General features: G+C 35.3%; 7 protein-coding genes across 7 annotated transcripts; 4 read left to right on the top strand and 3 right to left on the bottom strand.

Annotated features, from left to right (window-relative positions):
* Positions 1 to 402: 402 nt before the first annotated feature.
* LOC105212510 (transmembrane protein 182) lies at positions 403 to 2,716 on the top strand. Its single transcript, XM_011184518.3, has one exon. The coding sequence runs from the start codon at positions 508 to 510 to the stop codon at positions 1,258 to 1,260; it is 753 nt and encodes a 250-aa protein (XP_011182820.1). The 5' UTR covers positions 403 to 507; the 3' UTR covers positions 1,261 to 2,716.
* Positions 2,717 to 3,215: 499 nt separating this feature from the next.
* On the top strand, positions 3,216 to 4,601 carry LOC105212509 (vacuolar protein sorting-associated protein VTA1 homolog). Its single transcript, XM_011184517.3, has 3 exons — positions 3,216 to 3,469; positions 3,548 to 3,698; positions 3,775 to 4,601. Exons 1-3 carry the CDS (start codon positions 3,298 to 3,300, stop codon positions 4,400 to 4,402), a joined length of 951 nt encoding a protein of 316 aa, XP_011182819.1. The 5' UTR covers positions 3,216 to 3,297; the 3' UTR covers positions 4,403 to 4,601.
* A 170-nt stretch (positions 4,602 to 4,771) lies between these two features.
* On the bottom strand, positions 4,772 to 8,859 carry LOC105212508 (novel acetylcholine receptor chaperone). Its single transcript, XM_011184516.3, has 4 exons — positions 8,008 to 8,859; positions 5,658 to 5,796; positions 5,441 to 5,592; positions 4,772 to 5,377 (listed from the first exon to the last, which is right to left on the bottom strand). Exons 1-4 carry the CDS (start codon positions 8,125 to 8,127, stop codon positions 5,309 to 5,311), a joined length of 480 nt encoding a protein of 159 aa, XP_011182818.1. The 5' UTR covers positions 8,128 to 8,859; the 3' UTR covers positions 4,772 to 5,308.
* A 395-nt stretch (positions 8,860 to 9,254) lies between these two features.
* On the top strand, positions 9,255 to 10,804 carry LOC105212506 (uncharacterized). The gene has a single exon (XM_011184513.3). It carries the CDS (start codon positions 9,360 to 9,362, stop codon positions 10,695 to 10,697), a length of 1,338 nt encoding a protein of 445 aa, XP_011182815.1. The 5' UTR covers positions 9,255 to 9,359; the 3' UTR covers positions 10,698 to 10,804.
* On the bottom strand, positions 10,686 to 11,342 carry LOC105212507 (transmembrane protein 60). The gene has a single exon (XM_011184515.3). It carries the CDS (start codon positions 11,186 to 11,188, stop codon positions 10,796 to 10,798), a length of 393 nt encoding a protein of 130 aa, XP_011182817.1. The 5' UTR covers positions 11,189 to 11,342; the 3' UTR covers positions 10,686 to 10,795.
* A 173-nt stretch (positions 11,343 to 11,515) lies between these two features.
* On the top strand, positions 11,516 to 15,950 carry LOC105212505 (coatomer subunit alpha). The gene is made up of 4 exons (XM_054229531.1): positions 11,516 to 11,613; positions 11,683 to 12,799; positions 12,868 to 13,973; positions 14,035 to 15,950. Exons 2-4 carry the CDS (start codon positions 11,854 to 11,856, stop codon positions 15,682 to 15,684), a joined length of 3,702 nt encoding a protein of 1,233 aa, XP_054085506.1. The 5' UTR covers positions 11,516 to 11,613; positions 11,683 to 11,853; the 3' UTR covers positions 15,685 to 15,950.
* A 297-nt stretch (positions 15,951 to 16,247) lies between these two features.
* On the bottom strand, positions 16,248 to 17,455 carry LOC105212504 (protein big brother). The gene is made up of 2 exons (XM_011184511.3): positions 17,195 to 17,455; positions 16,248 to 17,131 (listed from the first exon to the last, which is right to left on the bottom strand). Exons 1-2 carry the CDS (start codon positions 17,257 to 17,259, stop codon positions 16,555 to 16,557), a joined length of 642 nt encoding a protein of 213 aa, XP_011182813.1. The 5' UTR covers positions 17,260 to 17,455; the 3' UTR covers positions 16,248 to 16,554.
* Positions 17,456 to 17,617: the final 162 nt, after the last annotated feature.

Here is a 17,617-nt window from a genome sequence, read left to right as displayed (position 1 = left end):
ACGCTTTCACACCTGTATTAGCTTTTTATATAACTAACTTATTTTATAAAACACAAAAATCTTAAATATAATTTGATTCTTTGCTAAAAGTTTTTATATTAGCATATTATTAATCGAATTTTAAAAATGGCGCTGTTCAGCAAAGACACAAACCATTTAGACAGACAGCGTGCTAAATTATCTTAGCGTTATCATGTTTCTTATAAGAAATGTCAAAATTATTTATACATATATTTATAAAAATACATAATAGACTAGGCTAAAATAACCGTTTTTATCATTAGAAATTGTGTGTAATATATGTGAACACATACAAAATATTTAAATCAATATTTTAAATAATAAAACATTGAAAAATTATATACGTCAAAGCAACGCTGTAACTAAAGCAACCATACAAACGCGTTTTGACAGCTGTCAGTTTATAGCAACACTATCCACCACTCCCAAAAAGAAAATACCAACAGTGCATTAATCAAAACAATTTTTTAGTTTGCAAGCTAAAGCATGCAAAAATCTTCGCATATCGTACGCCAGGACTCACAAGAACAGTTACCAACCACCACCACACACTACAAAGTAGTTGTTCCATCAATGAAGCGTCGCACATTGGCAGGCACCTGTGGCGTTGGTGTGTTTGTGATTGCATTCGTTGCGATTGTTGTCTCATTCGCCACACCCAATTGGCTGGCAAGTGATGACCGGATAACGGGTGCTAAACTGAATCGCCTAGGATTATGGGTACATTGTTTCCGTTCATTGCCGGATGTGAATGATGACAGCCAACGCCGTTTCTTCGTCGGATGTCGCTGGGTGTATGATCCCTTCACAACGGGCTATGATGAGATTCGTGGATTTTTACTGCCTGCATTCATGATTGCGACACAGTTTTTCTACACACTTGCATTCATTGGAGCGCTCGTATCATGCGTGGGCGTTTTGGTATTCTTCCTCTGCGCTGGACCGGACCAAAAACACTTTGTAACTCTCATAAAGTTAATAGGGTATGTAATGTTGGGCACAGGTGTAAGTGCAGCTATTGCTGTTATTGTTTTCGCTTGTTTTGGCAACCGTAATGGCTGGATGCCGGAGCATGCTAACAATTGGTTCGGTTGGTCATTTGTGCTAGCTTGCGTTGGTACAGTATTTTCTTTGGTGACGGGAATACTCTTCCTTACCGAACAAAATGTACAGGCGAAAAAACGCAAGCAATTCAAGGAATCTCAAACACGTTTTGAGTTAGTGCAAGGTAAGGCCTAGTGGTGGAGCCATCTTTCGACAGAGGAGCTTGGACTGCTAGAGCATATGAGCAGTCGTGAAAGAAAACGTTTGCTTAGAAAAAAGCAACGAAGTACTACAAGTTTTACGTGTCGAAAAACATAAATTTAAGAACTTGAAAGACACTACTTTAAATCTCTTATTTAAAATTCTTTATCATTTAATTTCGAAATCTAAGCATGTATTAATGCATATATCTACATTCCGTCCATTTAAAGGAACAAAATCCGACCAGTTATAAGCTAAAAGTCGTATGCATAATAACTTCAACTTTTTTGAAGTGCTCGAAGCATTGAAACACGAAATAATAGTCGTAAGTTTATGCAATTCGCACAAGGTTAAATCGTATAGTTATAAACAAAGGGTTCCCATAATTCAGCACAAATGGCCAAAAACGCAGTTGGTACTTATGACATGCATTTACATACATATTAACTTGCAGTATATTTATTGTCAATTAAGACTGTCTTTAAGAAGAAAAAAAAACTTCTGCATTTGTGTCCAACAACGAATTTCAACTAGAATCTCAAGCTTGAATATGTACTTTTAAATATAAAACAAAATCGTGCGAGCCATTTGTACTGATTATGTGTATTTTTGCACAACCAAATTTCTAAATTCACCTTAGAACCAAAGTAATATGTAAACAAATATAGAGGAATCATCAATTATTGCTAGAATTTCAAATTGCTTATAGTACATTACACAGCTCTCTACTAACGTCCTCACGAATAATAAATAAATAAAAAATATGTGCCTTAAGTAAAATTTGTTAAATGTATATGTAACTAAGAACGAATCAATTAAGAAGAACTCGCGAATTAAATGCGTTTTCTGCTACAAAAATTGCATAAACTTCATACATTATTTTTTTTTTGTATTCACACCACATATTCGTAAGCATATTAGTACATATAGATATATAGTAAGTAGTACATAAATAAAGACGTTTAAATGTGCACAAATCATGATAGAAATGTTACAACACAAAAATTGTTAAAGCATTGCAGGCGCACAATGTAAAAAACTACGACATATTGAACGAATAGTGCCTTGAAAAAACAATTGTACAAATATACAAGATAATATTATATAAATATTCCAAATTTTTCAGCAAACATACCATGGCGTAAATCGTTTTGTACCTTTTTAAATCATAATTACAGTGTAAATGTATTTAAATAATTAATTAACTTTAAAGTACTTTCGTCCATTTATTATAGAAAAGTGCAGTTAAATGTTTATATTTACTGGACATTATAAAAAATATATACGTATAAATATATATCCTTAATATATATTTACATGTCATGAATCATGTTCATATCTTATAAGCTGCCGATGTCACTCAACGAATACGATATATTTACAAAGTTTTTTGTCTATTTAGATTTTTAAAATTCGCTTCTACTTGATTACTAATAAAAACAAAAGAAAACAACAACAAACAATGGTTTACTTGATTTGTATGAGAATTTCCGATGGAAAGTTTATGAACAGCGTGAGATATTAACGGTATCCACTTAGTAGGACAAACATACGTTTGGTAGGTATTTTTAATATTTTTTTTCGATAACTGGTTGTGACTTTTACAAGTACGAAATGTAAATAATATATAATTTAACATAATATATTTAACTTTGTATGTGTCATTTGTTTGTTTATAATACTTTTACTTTACTTGTCTGACATCAAACGCGATTTCATAAACAAAACTAACGCTATTATAGTAATTTTATTTGTTTTGGCTAAATTTACCTTAAGATATTGGCTCTATCAAGTTATAACATAGAAGACCGCACTCGTATATAAAATAATTTAATATTTTCGAAAAGAATGTTTTTATTGCAATAAGCCAAAAAATTTATCTAAAATAATAGGCAAACAAAGGCGGTAACATTTCCTACGTTTCACTATTCGCCTATAGGTGTCGCCACAATGACATTTGTAAAGCTGATTTCTTAGTTGCTTCATTTGTTTTGCCCAATTCGATTATTGCATTTAAGAACTACGAAAAATATGGAATTTCCACCGTGTCCATTAACTTTAAAACAAATTCAGCATTTTCTGAAGATCGCACAGGAGCATGATTCACGTGATATTGTTGTGGCGTATTGGGCGCGGCTCTACGCACTACAAATTGGCTTAAAAATCTCAACCCAACAACCAGATGAAACCAAATTACTATTGGGTATGTAAATTGTGGACAAGGGGTGTTGAGGAGTTCAAATATTGACGTAAAAGTGACTCACTTTTGTTTTGCTTTTAGGAATAATGGATTGGTTGGAAACCACAAAAAAACAACATGCGGAAAATGAAGCCATTACTAACGAGGTAGCCGCACAGGCACATTTGGAAAATTATGCTTTAAAACTATTTCTTTATGCTGATAAACAAGACCGCGAATCGAATTTCGGCAAGTGAGTACCACCAATATGAGATCAAATGATTTTTGTAAAAGAAGCATACACTCATTTTATTTATTTATGTATATAGGAATGTCGTAAAAGCATTTTACTCCAGCGGTGTCATCTACGATGTACTCCAAACATTTGGTGAACTCTCCGAGGAATCTATACACAATCGTAAATATGCCAAATGGAAGGCAGCATACATACATAATTGCCTCAAAAATGGTGAGACACCAATAGCCGGTCCAATGCCAGATGATGATGATGAGTTCTCAGCTGCCGCCGGTGCTGTAGGTGGAAATGGTGGTGATGGCTCAGCTGAAGGTGAAGGTGATCCTGAAATTACTGCTATACCACAAGATCCACCAGCCGATGAGCCAACTGGTCCAGCACCGATACCAGATCCATCACCACCGCACAGCCCTCCACCTACAGCTGATGAGGTACTCAATAATCCAAACAAATTACCAAGTCCACCAGTTGATGAAGAGAAACCTGGTGGCTTCGAGCCTTATGTACCGCAAGCACAGCCAAGTCGAATATACATACCGCCAACACCAGTTGCTGATTTGCAATTAACACCCGAACAAATAATGAAAGCACAGAAATATACGAAATTTGCTGGCACTGCTCTTAATTTTGACGATGTGAAAACAGCAATTGATAATTTACAAAAAGCTTTAAAACTGTTAACAACGGGTGAGGATAGTTAAATGCTTTCCGTAAAAGGTATTATTGCTTTACAAATCACGTATGTATGTAGTTGCGCTGTGCTTATAAGTCATATAAATATATCTAAACTCACTAAATTTGTTTATTATATATTATCCAATATATTAAGTACTAAAAAGGAATTATTGTTTGAAATAAGAGATAAATATTAAAATAAAATGCAAAGCTTCTAATGCTCAATTCTTACTTTATGCACAATTGTTGCAAGTGTCACGATTTGAAATAAATTGTTAATGTTATTAAATTCAGTTATTCAATACAGATTTGTGCAGGTAAGGTAATAACATGACATCGGGGAAAAAGAGTACTCACTTTTAGTTGAATTACTGTAAATAATTTCACATTAACAATGAAATGCTTTTCTGTTTAAACATTTTATTAAAATTGTGTGCGATTCCATATCATTTGAAAAAATAAAAGTAAAAGTTGTAATAATAAATGGAGTTCTACTACATGACATTTATGAATTGATTTATTTTAATGTTCATTATATCGTGCAGTTAAAAAATTTCCACAATATGATAATTATGTTTATGTATTTGTGTTTATCGAAATTGGTTTTGAGCACATATTATGGTAGACTTTTCGGATTTACAGTGGGTTTCAGTTAATTAATTTAAAGTACAAAATAATGAACGTTCAGTTTAAAATTTATAGATTACTTATGTATATATGGCTATGAACTTATGAGTGAGTATTAATGCTCTGTCACTTTATGTATGTGAATTGATTGATTTGATATTATGTATGCTTATCTTAAGTCTGATGTGATATCAAGTGATGTGATGTGCGAAAGGTAGTTTTTTTTATCGTAGATAATTATGTTTATATTTTATTAAAATGTGTTGAATCTGAATATCTGATTTCTAAGATTTCTCATTGACTTCTTAATCCTGTTTCACTCCGTTCGTTTGTGGTTGTGCGGCAGCTGCTAGTTCACTATCTTTCCGACTTGTCTGTAATTTCAATATACGTAATGCAGAATTTAATTCACTTGACTTAATTTGCAATTTACATACCTGATACCATACAACAAGTCGTCCACCAAGCATGAATGTAAATACAAGCGCTGGGCCAGATCGTTCGAATGGATCACTGACCATCCAATGTTGATAGACACCCAAAATCATCAGTAGCAACAAAGTTACATTGGCAGCATTTTTAACTTTATCTGTAATTTTGAATTGTTATTTAATGATGTGTCTATATGTAAGCTCGAATTCGTTTTTAACTTACGATATGGAATAAGTGCCATAGCCAGACCGCAAGTTATCTCCAGAATACCAACAGTACGACGATACCACTTTGAGGGTACTTTCAAGCCAAACAAAGTGGCCAGTGGGAAAACTTTGGCATATTTAACATATTCTGTTCGCTGTAAAATAGATATAAACAATTTCAATTCAATTCATAACGAACACTATAAACATAAAAACGAAAAAAAAAACAAAAATTGCTTATTTAAAGAAACGTTTGTCTAAAAAATAGCCAAACACATGTATACTATAGTAAAATAAATTTATAATTTATTATAACATCTAAGGATTCCGTTCCATGGACGAATGTCACAATAACAGAGGGCTTAGGAATAGCTGGTGTGCAATCTAATTTTGTAAAACATATCAAACAAAACAGACAAAATATTTATTCTATAAGTGTACATACATATATGCATATTTATGTATATAATTTTATTATGAAATTTTGTTAGCGATTTTCGCTTTCGCACTGTAAGCAACAACATTGCAAAAGACCATCAAAAATTCAAGTTCAAAACAAAATATTTTCTATTTCTTTGATTTGGGGATACACAAACATTTTTACAAATTATTGCATTTCTGTTATAAATAAATATAATGCATGTTTGTATGGTATGTAATTTTTTTGGCATATACATATCTACATTTTCAAACGTATACATGTACGAATATTGCGCTCTTTTGAAATATCTTTAAATTTATACAAGTGGGTTGTTACTAGTTCTTTAGGAAATACTTTTGTTTCAACAAGTAAAATCGGAAGTATTCATATAAAGATGTACATACATACCTATGTGTGGGTGTGTAAAACGTATGTGAAGAAATATTTTACAATACAGAGCAGACGCGTCACGACAATGATCTCGATTTTGAATCTGTGGTGAGAGCAATATTGCTATTGCTATAAGATGCTGTCATAATTTGCAATTTTTTTTTTTTGAAAACTACAGGAAAAATTATTTAAATTTAACAAAAAATATACACTTGCGTGCTTTATATGTATGTTTAAGGAAATAATTTTTTGTTTGTATTTACTATAGAATTTACTATCTAAAAAACATTACACACTCATGTGTGTATATATAAATGTTTTCTACATATGTACATATTTACGTCATGGAAAAGCGTCACAATTTAAAGCGGAAAATATCGCTGAGGCAGCTGCCAAAACTAGAAAAAGATGAGCAGTTTTCCTACACAAACACGCATACACTATCTAGAATCTTACTCGTGCACATGTCTACCCATGATATAAATAAATAAATTATAAGTAATAAATAAACTATATGCGATTTTTATATTTGAATTTTGAAATATTCATAGCCCAACATATAAACAGTAAATAAAATAATTCATGCGTACTTAATTATAAATTTGAACAGCAGTACACAATTCGATTTTCACCTTCACTATAAATTATATATAGTATGTGTATATTACCCATACGGACATTTATCTATTTGCCCCCGGAGATTTTTGGTTTGCACTCCCATTTTCGCTTGTGGCGTTTATTTTGCAAAGCAAATGTTTATTTGCTTTATTTTGTGCCACCAAGTAGAAGTGTTTCAATAAAATTTTGTTTACATGAAAATTAATTGTACAATTACGTTGAGCGCTTCATGAGTTCAATAACATAAATTATTTTCGATGTACTAAATGTTTTTCGCTACTTAGAAGTTTTCAAGTGCCTCCATTTAGGTAAATAACTACCTGAATATATTCACAGCTGGATGTTGTGTTTTATGATCAATAATATAGTTTGTGGATACGTGGAAACAAACAATATAATTCAATTAAACAGAAGAGATATCGCGACTAATGAGGTTAGAGGAACTTTCTAACGCTAACGAATACATTTATGGATATTCATTTATGCTTAGTAAAGCAAAATTATGTATATTTATAATATATGACATAATAGCTACATGCCAAATAATTTGTTTGAATCTTGTATACAAAAAAGCTATGCGCCGGGAAAAATATTTAATAGTAAAATATTATCACACATTCAATTTTGGGACTGCATTAAAAAAAAAAATGGGAAAAAATCAATAATTCCTGATACATCCTTGTGGATTGCATATGTGACATACAAATGCACATACAACTAAAGATGTAAAATGATAAACCTTCATAAATATATCTATATATGTATTTTCCAGCTATATGCCGTGTGTATATACATAATTATGTAGGCATATGTATCAACAGAATCATTGATTTTTCATTTCAGAAGAAGATAAATGGTTTCACCTATATACTAGCATAAGTATACACAAATGTAGAAAATACAATAAGTACTTAGCCAAATTTCATTAAATGCTTACCAAGTCCTTAAACAGATCCTTGCTAATAGCTGGCGTCAATTTAAGTAATCCAACAAAAATGAAGAATAATCCGAGCAGTATGGAAAGACTCTTCAAAACTATCGTATTCGATGCGGGCATTTTGAGAATTCTATATGTATTTGCTTTTTAATAATGCTATTGTTCTTTTTTTCAAATTCACATATACCTATATAATAGTGTTTTTAAAGTTTCCAATTTGGTTAACTAAATATAAGTGTCACAAATTCATTAATTTCAATTTTTTTAGCACAAATTTTGCTTATACATATGCTTTTGCAAAGATATATATGTATGTATGTGCAAACTGTTGTATTGATGTTGCTATTCCCACAAAGCACCGCACTGCAAATCCCTTAGACACGTAATAAATAGACAGGCGTTTAGTCTATTTTTAGTGTTAATCGTTCAAAAATTTTGTTCAAACAAAAATTTCATATATGCTCTTTTTACTTTATTCTTATTTTGTGTTTTAAATACATATTTTACTTATATTTGTATTGTTGTTTTTTTTTTTTTGTTTAGACAACAACCGGACCGGTGCGTTTATTTTTATTGAAACCAACGGCGCTCATGTTCGAAAATGACTGAAACGGTCGGCCAGTCGGTAGCTCGCCAAAAGTGGCAAATTGCTGGTAACGAAGCTAAGTGGTTTTTTGGCGCTACCGAAGGGCGGTGGATGGTAATATCGTCAATGCTGATGACTATATAGACAGATGCTGTTGTGGTGGTTGTTTTTTAACGAAGTCATCTTCGTGACAGTGCTGCAGCATCCTGTAAATCGATTGACATACACATACACACATATGCTTATATTATAAATTATAGCTTTTGCAGATAATAAGCAAATTAAAGAACACAAGGTATGCAATTAGGCCCTGATTGTTAAGAAATCTTAAATTATACTGAATAAATACTATCTAATTCTCAGTATATAAATTATAAAGCGGTCGCGTCACTAGTTGACAACTTCCTTTTCCGTTTGTGAACTGAAGGATGGAAGTTGTAACACAGATAATATGTAATAAAAAAGAAATACCAGACATCTTCAAATTTCAATTTTTTTTTTTTTTAAGTTAAATTTTTTTATTTATTCAAATTCTTATAACTCTTAAAAAAAAGTTTTCAATTTAATTTATTAAAATATTTAATTATACCAAGCTTTTTGTTTAATTTATTCAAATTTCACAAACGCATTTTGGAAATGCAAACCTGTGTCTATGACAAAAAACAGCTGTTCATTCTGATAAACGTTGTCGTTGTAAACAATTAATTCATAATAGTTTTGTATATTTTCTCAACATATTACGAGTTTTTTTTATTTATTCAACAACATGTCTCTAGTTGCATACGCAGCCAGCAGTGATGAGGATTTGGACTACTCCGACGAAGAAGTGTCCACCTCCAAAACTAAAACCAATGGTGGAACTGAATTGGTGAAACCAGTAGTCAATGGTAGCCTCGAGACAGGAGCAATAAGCGATGACGAAGATGATTATGCGCCAACTGAATATGCAACAATTCCAAACAGTAAAATGACACAAAGTCTCCTCTTGCCTCAACCAAAAAATGTGGTTGAAGTAAAAGCACTAGAAGAAGAATTGGAAGTAACGCCAATATTTGCAAAACTTCCATTACCCAAACACACAGTTGAAAAGAATGCAATAATCGAAGAAGAAGATGATGAATTTTTACATAAAAAAGCCGTAGTACCGGTTGAAGAAGTTAAACCTAAACCTGTGCAAGTGGCACCCAACAAAGGACCTGTAAAAATTACTATACCGTCATTGAAAGATTTCAGTGATGTCGACAAAGATATGGCTAGTAAAGTGAAAAACAAGCAAATGCCCGATGGGCAGAAAAAGTCCAGTTTATTAAGCATGCTACCACAAGCGAAGTCAGAGCAAAATTTTGCCAAAGTTACCACTAGCAACATATCAAATAATACAACACCTCAATTGCAAAAACCGTCATCGGTAACAAAAAATCCATTTATTCCGGATGCTGTCAAAACTCGACGTCCGGCATATAACACCGAAAATGTTGATGGCATAAGGAAACCAACAAAGAGAAACAAGCCCACCGAAAAAGCAAAAATCTCACTGGTCAACTGCAGTGACAGCGACGACAGTGGAGATGAACCCGGTGATTTCTTTTCCCTTAACTCCGAAGACAAACTACCAGAGGTTAGCATGAACGAAATTAATGCTATGGTCGCAGAGCGTGCTGTTAAGATGGCAAATGCTACTACTAAGTTCTTAAAAGAAATTGAAGAAAACAAGCAAACTGAAGAAGAGAATATGGAAGTAGAAAATGAGAGACGTTTGGCAGAAAAACGTACTCAACAACCAGCTTTGGATAATAGTGCTTTACAGGCACTTGCGGGCAGTAGTTCCAAACGCAGAAGAAGAGAAGACATACAAATTGTGGATATCTCAAGTGCCGAAGTACTACCAAGTAGAGAAGAATGGATGCGTACAGCTTTAGCATCATCTACTGCATACCAACCGACTGGAGTTCTAGTTGATGAAGAACCTGTAGCTGGTACCAGGCGAAAGCATCAAATCACTTATCTGGCACATAAAGCGAAAGCCAATGAAGCCGAATTACAAGCAATGTGGTCTGCGAATCGTCAAACTCGGAAAGCAACGCAAAGCAAATACGGCTTTTAGTGTGTGTTCTTTTATTCTTACCTATATTTAGTAAATACATATATAAATTTACATTTTTAAATATATAATTAAAAAAAAAAAAATAAATCTATTGTTTTTCACCAAGATTCAATTTTGTTTAGTCTCCCAAATACGTAAACAATTGATGCAGAAAGCAAAATCCATATAGGTATCATTGTTACAAATATTGATATCTCCCATTGCGGATATTCTAAACGAAGACAGATCATTAGCTGTGAAGCGATCTTCAACAGCACACCACAAATGTACCACTGGTAATAGATAAGCAACTCTTTGAGTCGTTTTAAATTTCTCCATTTGCGTATAATCTTAATAACCACGTAAATTATTAATATTCCGTCGAATACCCATAACGGAATGAAGGTAACAAACCAACTCCAATGCGTTCGTGGATCCAAGCGTAGACATAACAAGATGAGGAAGACAAGCACAATGAACCAAGTAAACAATGCACGATGTGCTAAAGTCATTATAATTCAGTAATATACTTAAACTGCCGACATAATTATTTATTTAATAGTTGGTTTGAACGTCAGATTATTGTTTACAACTTTTATATTGGCACAAATAATCCAAATATGTCGTAAAATGTTAACTTATCCGGCAGTAACAAAACAAAAAATATGTTGGAGGGTTGCCATCTCAAAATTTCATAGCGGTACAATGATTTTATATTAATTTTAATTTTCAATAAGTTTTATTCATTAAACTTTAAACAGTAATCACTAACTGACTAACTGTATTTAATAATAATAAAAAAAAACAATAAAATTAAACATTGTAAATGTTATTTTTTTTTTCTTACAGGTGGTGCTTCAAGTTTTGTAATAGATGAATACAGTTGAGTAGTAGATGTGAACAATAACTTGACGTGTCACTTTTTCAGCGAAGATAGGTATCTGCTCTTATTCTAATAATTAATTAATAGTAAAATAGGTAAAAAAGCTGTATTTCATTTAAATAGTTTCAGAAATACATAATTTAATTGTTTAATGAAGGAAATATATTAATTTAAAGTGGTTAGATTTACAAAAAAATCGAAAAAACAAGTTCGACAGCTCAGCAATTAACACAAGAATAGTGAGTTGCAACCATCTTAGTCGGGAAAAGTGCAGAACGACTGAAAAATTCCAAAATGTTGACCAACTTTGAATCTAAGTCGGCACGTGTTAAAGGTTTATCCTTTCATCCAAAACGACCATGGATTCTTGCCAGTTTGCACACTGGTGTAATCCAACTTTGGGATTACCGCATGCATACACTGCTTGAGAAATTCGACGAGCACGACGGACCAGTTCGAAGTGTTGCTTTCCATCAACAGATGCCACTTTTTGTGTCCGGTGGTGATGATTATAAGATCAAAGTGTGGAATTACAAACAACGTCGCTGCATTTTCACGCTCTTGGCTCATTTGGACTATGTTCGTACTGTGGCATTCCATCATGAATATCCATGGATTTTAAGTTCCTCTGATGATCAAACAATTCGAATTTGGAACTGGCAATCCAGAAATTGCATTTGTGTGCTTACTGGCCATAATCATTATGTTATGAGTGCACAGTTCCACCCGACGGAAGATCAAATAGTCTCCGCATCCTTGGATCAAACTGTACGAGTATGGGATATTTCCGGCCTACGTAAAAAAAATGTTGCACCTGGACCAGGTGGACTGGACGATCATTTGAAGGGTCATCCTGGTGCAACCGATCTCTTCGGGCAAGCTGACGCCGTAGTTAAGCATGTGCTGGAGGGACACGACCGTGGCGTAAATTGGGCAAGTTTCCATCCCACGCTGCCACTCATTGTGTCAGGCGCTGATGATCGTCTTGTCAAGTTGTGGCGAATGAACGAATATAAAGCCTGGGAAGTTGATACTTGCCGCGGTCACTACAACAATGTCTCTTGCGTGTTATTCCATCCTAGACAAGACTTGATACTTTCAAACGGAGAAGATCGCAGCATTCGTGTTTGGGATATGACGAAACGCCAATGCTTGTATACTTTCCGACGTGACGGTGAACGTTTTTGGATACTTACTGCGCATCCCACATTAAATTTGTTTGCTGCGGGACATGATGGCGGTTAGTATACTAAATATAACAATTTTCTTTTATGCAGATTGGCTTAATCTTATTTTTTATCTTATTAGGTATGATTGTTTTTAAGTTGGAGCGTGAACGTCCAGCCTACGCCGTTCATGGTAACTTACTTTATTATGTAAAGGATCGCTTCCTGCGTAAACTCGACTTCACAACCACTAAAGACACTGTTGTCATGCAACTACGTGGAGGTGGCAAATCGCCAGTTCACAGTATGTCTTATAACCCAGCATTGAACGCCGTGCTCATTTGCACACGCACTAACAATCTTGAAAATAGCACCTACGATTTATATCAGATACCTAAAGATTCTGAATCTCAAAATGAGACTGAGTCGAAACGTTCATCTGGTATCACCGCCATCTGGGTAGCGCGCAACCGTTTCGCCGTGCTCGATCGTAATCAACAATTAGTAATTAAGAACTTCAAAAATGAAGTCACCAAAAAAATTCCAACATTCTGCGAAGAGATATTTTATGCTGGAACCGGTATGTTGTTGATACGCGACCCAGAATATGTGACACTCTATGAGGTACAGCGTTTGGTATCCGTTGGCTGCATTAAATTGGCTAAGTGCCGTTATGTTGTTTGGTCTGCTGACATGTCATTGGTCGCGTTGCTCTGCAAACACTCGGTGACTATCTGTGACCGTCGTTTACAATATTTGTGCACAATTCAGGAGAATTGCCGCGTGAAGTCTGGCGCTTGGGATGATTCCGGTGTATTTATATATACTACCAGTAATCACATCAAATACGCTATTACCAACGGTGATCATGGTATTATACGTACACTTGACTTGCCCATTTATTTGACACGTGTTAAAGGCAATCAAGTGTTTTGTCTGGATCGTGAGTGCCGCACACGCGTGCTGCACATTGACTCGACGGAATACAAATTCAAGTTGGCGCTCATCAATCGTAAATACGATGAAGTATTACATATGGTACGAAATGCACGGCTGGTGGGTCAGAGTATCATCGCCTATCTGCAACAAAAGGGTTATCCCGAAGTAGCGCTGCACTTCGTTAAAGATGAGAAGACACGTTTCGGGTTGGCTTTGGAGTGTGGTAATATTGAAATCGCTTTGGAAGCTGCCAAAGCACTCGACGACAAAGACTGCTGGGATCGTCTAGGACAAGCTGCATTGCTGCAGGTAAGAATAAAACTAACAAAAATATATTTAGAAATAATGAAAATAATATCTATTTTTTTAGGGAAATCATCAAGTGGTCGAAATGTGCTACCAACGCACAAAGAACTTCGATAAGCTCAGCTTCCTCTACCTAATCACCGGTAACCTGGAGAAGCTTAAGAAAATGAATAAAATCGCCGAAATCCGCAAAGATGTGTCAGCTCAATACCAGGGTGCTCTACTTTTGGGCGATGTCAAGGAACGCGTAAGCATACTTAAAAACTGTGGACAGCTATCGTTGGCTTACCTCACCGCAGCAACTCATGGTTTGCAAGAACAAGCGGAGCAGTTGGAGAACGTCATCACACAGGAAGGCAACGAGTTGCCTGTTGTCAATCCAAATGCAACATTATTACAGCCACCAGTCCCTATACAACAAGTAGAAAGCAACTGGCCGTTGTTGACCGTATCGAAGGGCTTCTTTGAGGGTGCCATGATAACGCGTGCTGGTACCAGCGCCACAGCGCGACAAGCGCTGAACGCCAATGCCGATGCAGCTGTGCTGGATGATGTCGGTGCCGGTGATGGCTGGGGCGCTGACGCTGATTTGGGTCTCGGCGACGATGGAGATGATGAAATGCACGATGCTTTAGATGAACCTGGCGCTGAGGGCGTAGGTGAAGAGGGCGCCGGCTGGGATGTTGGCGATGATGATTTGGTCGTGCCCGAAGAACTCGCATCGAAAATTAAAGCCTCTGCTTTGGATAATGGTTTCTACGCTGCACCAAATAAAGGACTTTCTGCCGCACAACATTGGGCCAACCATTCACCGCTTGTATTGGACCATGTGAAGTCTGGTTCCTTTGAATCGGCATTCCGCTTATTCAACGACCAATTGGGTGTTATTAACTTCAAGCCATTCAAAACACTATTCCTGCAGAATTACACATGTGCGCGCACCAGCTTCACAGCTATGCCAAATTTGCAATCATTAACCGCTTACCCGCTGCGTAACAGCGGTGAAACCAATCCAAAGAATCAGCGTCCGGCTTTGGGTATAAAATTAAATGATTTGGTGCAACGCCTGCAGGCCGGTTACCAATTAACTACAGGCGGCAAATTTACTGAAGCGATCGAGAAATTCCATTCCATACTATTGCACATACCACTGTTGGTGGTGGAAACGAAGCAAGACATTGCTGAAACTCAACAATTGCTGAAAATATGCTCCGAGTACATACTCGGCTTAAAGATGGAGACCGAACGTAAGGGTATGCCAAAATCGACATTAGAGGAGCAGAAACGGCTCTGCGAAATGGCTGCTTACTTCACACACTGCAAACTGCAGCCGGTCCACCAGATTCTTACGTTGCGCACCGCATTAAATATGTTCTTCAAACTCAAGAACTATAAGACCGCGGCATCTTTCGCACGACGCCTCCTTGAGTTGGGACCGCGTCCAGAGGTGGCGCAACAAGTGCGTAAAATATTGCAGGCTTGTGAGGTCAATCCCGTCGATGAGCACCAATTGCATTATGAAGAATTCAATCCATTTAATATCTGTGGCATAAGCTATAAGCCACTGTATCGTGGCAAGCCAGAAGTGACGTGTCCATTCTGTAGCGCTTCCTTCGATCCACAATACAAGGGCAATCTTTGCACCGTCTGTGAAGTGAGTGAAATCGGTAAAGATACTATTGGTCTGCGCATTTCGAATTTGCAATTTCGTTAAATGTTGTTAGCAAAAGCGAGTTACATGGCGTTATTTGTCGATAGGTTGCCTCTAAGCGAGATGTCAGTTGCAGGCAATCAATTCAATAATTTTAGTTGATAATTTTACACAAACCTTAGAGTTACGTACGAATATGTGTTTGTCGATTATATTATATTATACATATATATATATATATATCTCATGTTATCCCAAACATGTCATTAAAATGGAATTAACCATAAAAAAATGTTTCAATAAAATCAAATTACGATTATATAAATATATAGCTTGTTTTTCACTAATGAGCGTCATTTCTACGCAGACACAAATCTACCGTTATCATTGTTTCTATGTTCAACCGCAGAACCACATTTGACCACACGTGAGAAAATTTTAAAATAAGTAATAAACCGCGACCTTGTTGGTTGAATAGTTCCTACAACCAGTGCTTCTTTCAGTTATGAGGCTACTTCGAAATAGAAGCAAACATTTCTCGATACGTTCTTGGCAATTTTTAAAAAATCACCGTCAATGGAAATTCGACAACCTTATTCGTTATCAGGTTAAATAAACACATGAAGTATATTAATACATTTTTGCCAGATGGAAATTTAATTAGTATAAAATAAATATACATGAATGAATAGTAATGGGTGTAATACATATTTTGCACCAAATAATACTTGATATTGAAAAAGCTGCCATTATTTATGCTTAAAAATAAAATAATAAACTTATTGATGCGTTTCTAGTGAATAGAAATGTTTATCTCAACATTTGAAAGGTATTCGAGTATATTGTTTGGCTTAAATTAAGTAATTAAGTCGATACCATTGAACAGTACAGCATTGTGTCAATGGCAATAGCACACTCTCTCTCTCTCCAGACTTAACGTCGCCACATACTGGCACCAACACCAATGCCACCTGAGGGTACACCACGACGTACAGCTTCCATGTCGACTTCTGGTCGGCTATCACGATATGCACGTTTGGAATCCTCGAATTCGCGCAGCCTCAAATTATAACGTTCGATTTGTTCACGCAATATCTGATCTTCATGCATTGCACGTCGTTCATCGAACTCGAGACAACCCGAACCATCTAAACGTTCCAAATCGAGCCAACCGCGAAAACGCACGCACACACCGTTCATTATGAAGTACGATTTTATATATACTTTACCATGTTCCTTATCAAAATCGCACTCTTTATCATGCAAATATGGGTTTTGTGTGGCATTAAAAACCAGTTGTAGATTGGTGCCCGATGCCACAAATGATATTTCAGTGTGACCCTCACGACAACCGTTATGGAAACGCATTTGTCGTTCCTCCTGAGCACGCTCGCGATAGCCAGTATAACGGATTTCACTTTCCCGGCTTAGACGACGAAATAGTTCATCACTTTCGAATTTAGCCTTTTGGTCGGGTACCACACGCGGCATTTTGAATATGAAGCGCGGCCTTTAAGGATAGCATTATTATCAAAAAAACTATTATATTATTTTAATTAATATGAAAACTTACCTGGGCTGCTCATAGATGCCTATGGGGTCGTTGTAAATCATGCTGGCCAATGCTGCTTCATTCATTTTTTACAATGGTTGTTTAACTCTCTAGATTTAATTCTAAACCACTACTGCTTGCTGCTTTTAGTTTATAGTTCAATATTTGCTAAATGATTATTTAAAACTTCTTAAATGCAGTAAATTTATTAACATTCATCAGAAACCAAAAATATAACTGCAAATAGTTGTTTTTCCACTTTTCTGTTGTTATACTAACATTTTTGCGGTTTCATAGGGTTGCATTTGTGTGTACTTTCACATATAAACTTTTAATACACTTTCGTTGTCAATTTTTACAGTTTGACATAATTGTTTACGAATTTTAGTTGAATTGCGATTTATTTACTAAATTTTAAAATATGTTAAGCGAAATATATTTATC

The sequence above is a fragment of the Zeugodacus cucurbitae genome, chromosome 4, assembly GCF_028554725.1.
Source record: "Zeugodacus cucurbitae isolate PBARC_wt_2022May chromosome 4, idZeuCucr1.2, whole genome shotgun sequence".
NCBI classification, from domain to species: Eukaryota; Metazoa; Arthropoda; class Insecta; order Diptera; family Tephritidae; genus Zeugodacus; species Zeugodacus cucurbitae.
The sequence above is the reverse complement of the archived record's forward strand: the minus strand, read 5'-3'. Positions and strand labels throughout refer to the sequence as shown.

Excerpts from the sequence above, each read along its gene's own strand:
- LOC105212510 (XM_011184518.3), top strand. The coding sequence starts at position 508 with ATGCAAAAATCTTCGCATATCGTACGCCAGGACTCACAAGAACAGTTA.
- LOC105212509 (XM_011184517.3), top strand. The coding sequence starts at position 3,298 with ATGGAATTTCCACCGTGTCCATTAACTTTAAAACAAATTCAGCATTTT. Across the intron at positions 3,470-3,547 it reads TGAAACCAAATTACTATTGG|GAATAATGGATTGGTTGGAA; the intron begins GTATGTAAATTG and ends TTTTGCTTTTAG. Across the intron at positions 3,699-3,774 it reads CGCGAATCGAATTTCGGCAA|GAATGTCGTAAAAGCATTTT; the intron begins GTGAGTACCACC and ends TTATGTATATAG.
- LOC105212508 (XM_011184516.3), bottom strand. The coding sequence starts at position 8,127 with ATGCCCGCATCGAATACGATAGTTTTGAAGAGTCTTTCCATACTGCTC. Across the intron at positions 5,593-5,657 it reads TATGGCACTTATTCCATATC|ATAAAGTTAAAAATGCTGCC; the intron begins GTAAGTTAAAAA and ends TCAAAATTACAG. Across the intron at positions 5,378-5,440 it reads GACTTGTTGTATGGTATCAG|ACAAGTCGGAAAGATAGTGA; the intron begins GTATGTAAATTG and ends TTGAAATTACAG.
- LOC105212506 (XM_011184513.3), top strand. The coding sequence starts at position 9,360 with ATGTCTCTAGTTGCATACGCAGCCAGCAGTGATGAGGATTTGGACTAC.
- LOC105212507 (XM_011184515.3), bottom strand. The coding sequence starts at position 11,188 with ATGACTTTAGCACATCGTGCATTGTTTACTTGGTTCATTGTGCTTGTC.
- LOC105212505 (XM_054229531.1), top strand. The coding sequence starts at position 11,854 with ATGTTGACCAACTTTGAATCTAAGTCGGCACGTGTTAAAGGTTTATCC. Across the intron at positions 12,800-12,867 it reads TGCTGCGGGACATGATGGCG|GTATGATTGTTTTTAAGTTG; the intron begins GTTAGTATACTA and ends TTATCTTATTAG. Across the intron at positions 13,974-14,034 it reads GACAAGCTGCATTGCTGCAG|GGAAATCATCAAGTGGTCGA; the intron begins GTAAGAATAAAA and ends CTATTTTTTTAG.
- LOC105212504 (XM_011184511.3), bottom strand. The coding sequence starts at position 17,259 with ATGAATGAAGCAGCATTGGCCAGCATGATTTACAACGACCCCATAGGC. Across the intron at positions 17,132-17,194 it reads GGCATCTATGAGCAGCCCAG|GCCGCGCTTCATATTCAAAA; the intron begins GTAAGTTTTCAT and ends CTATCCTTAAAG.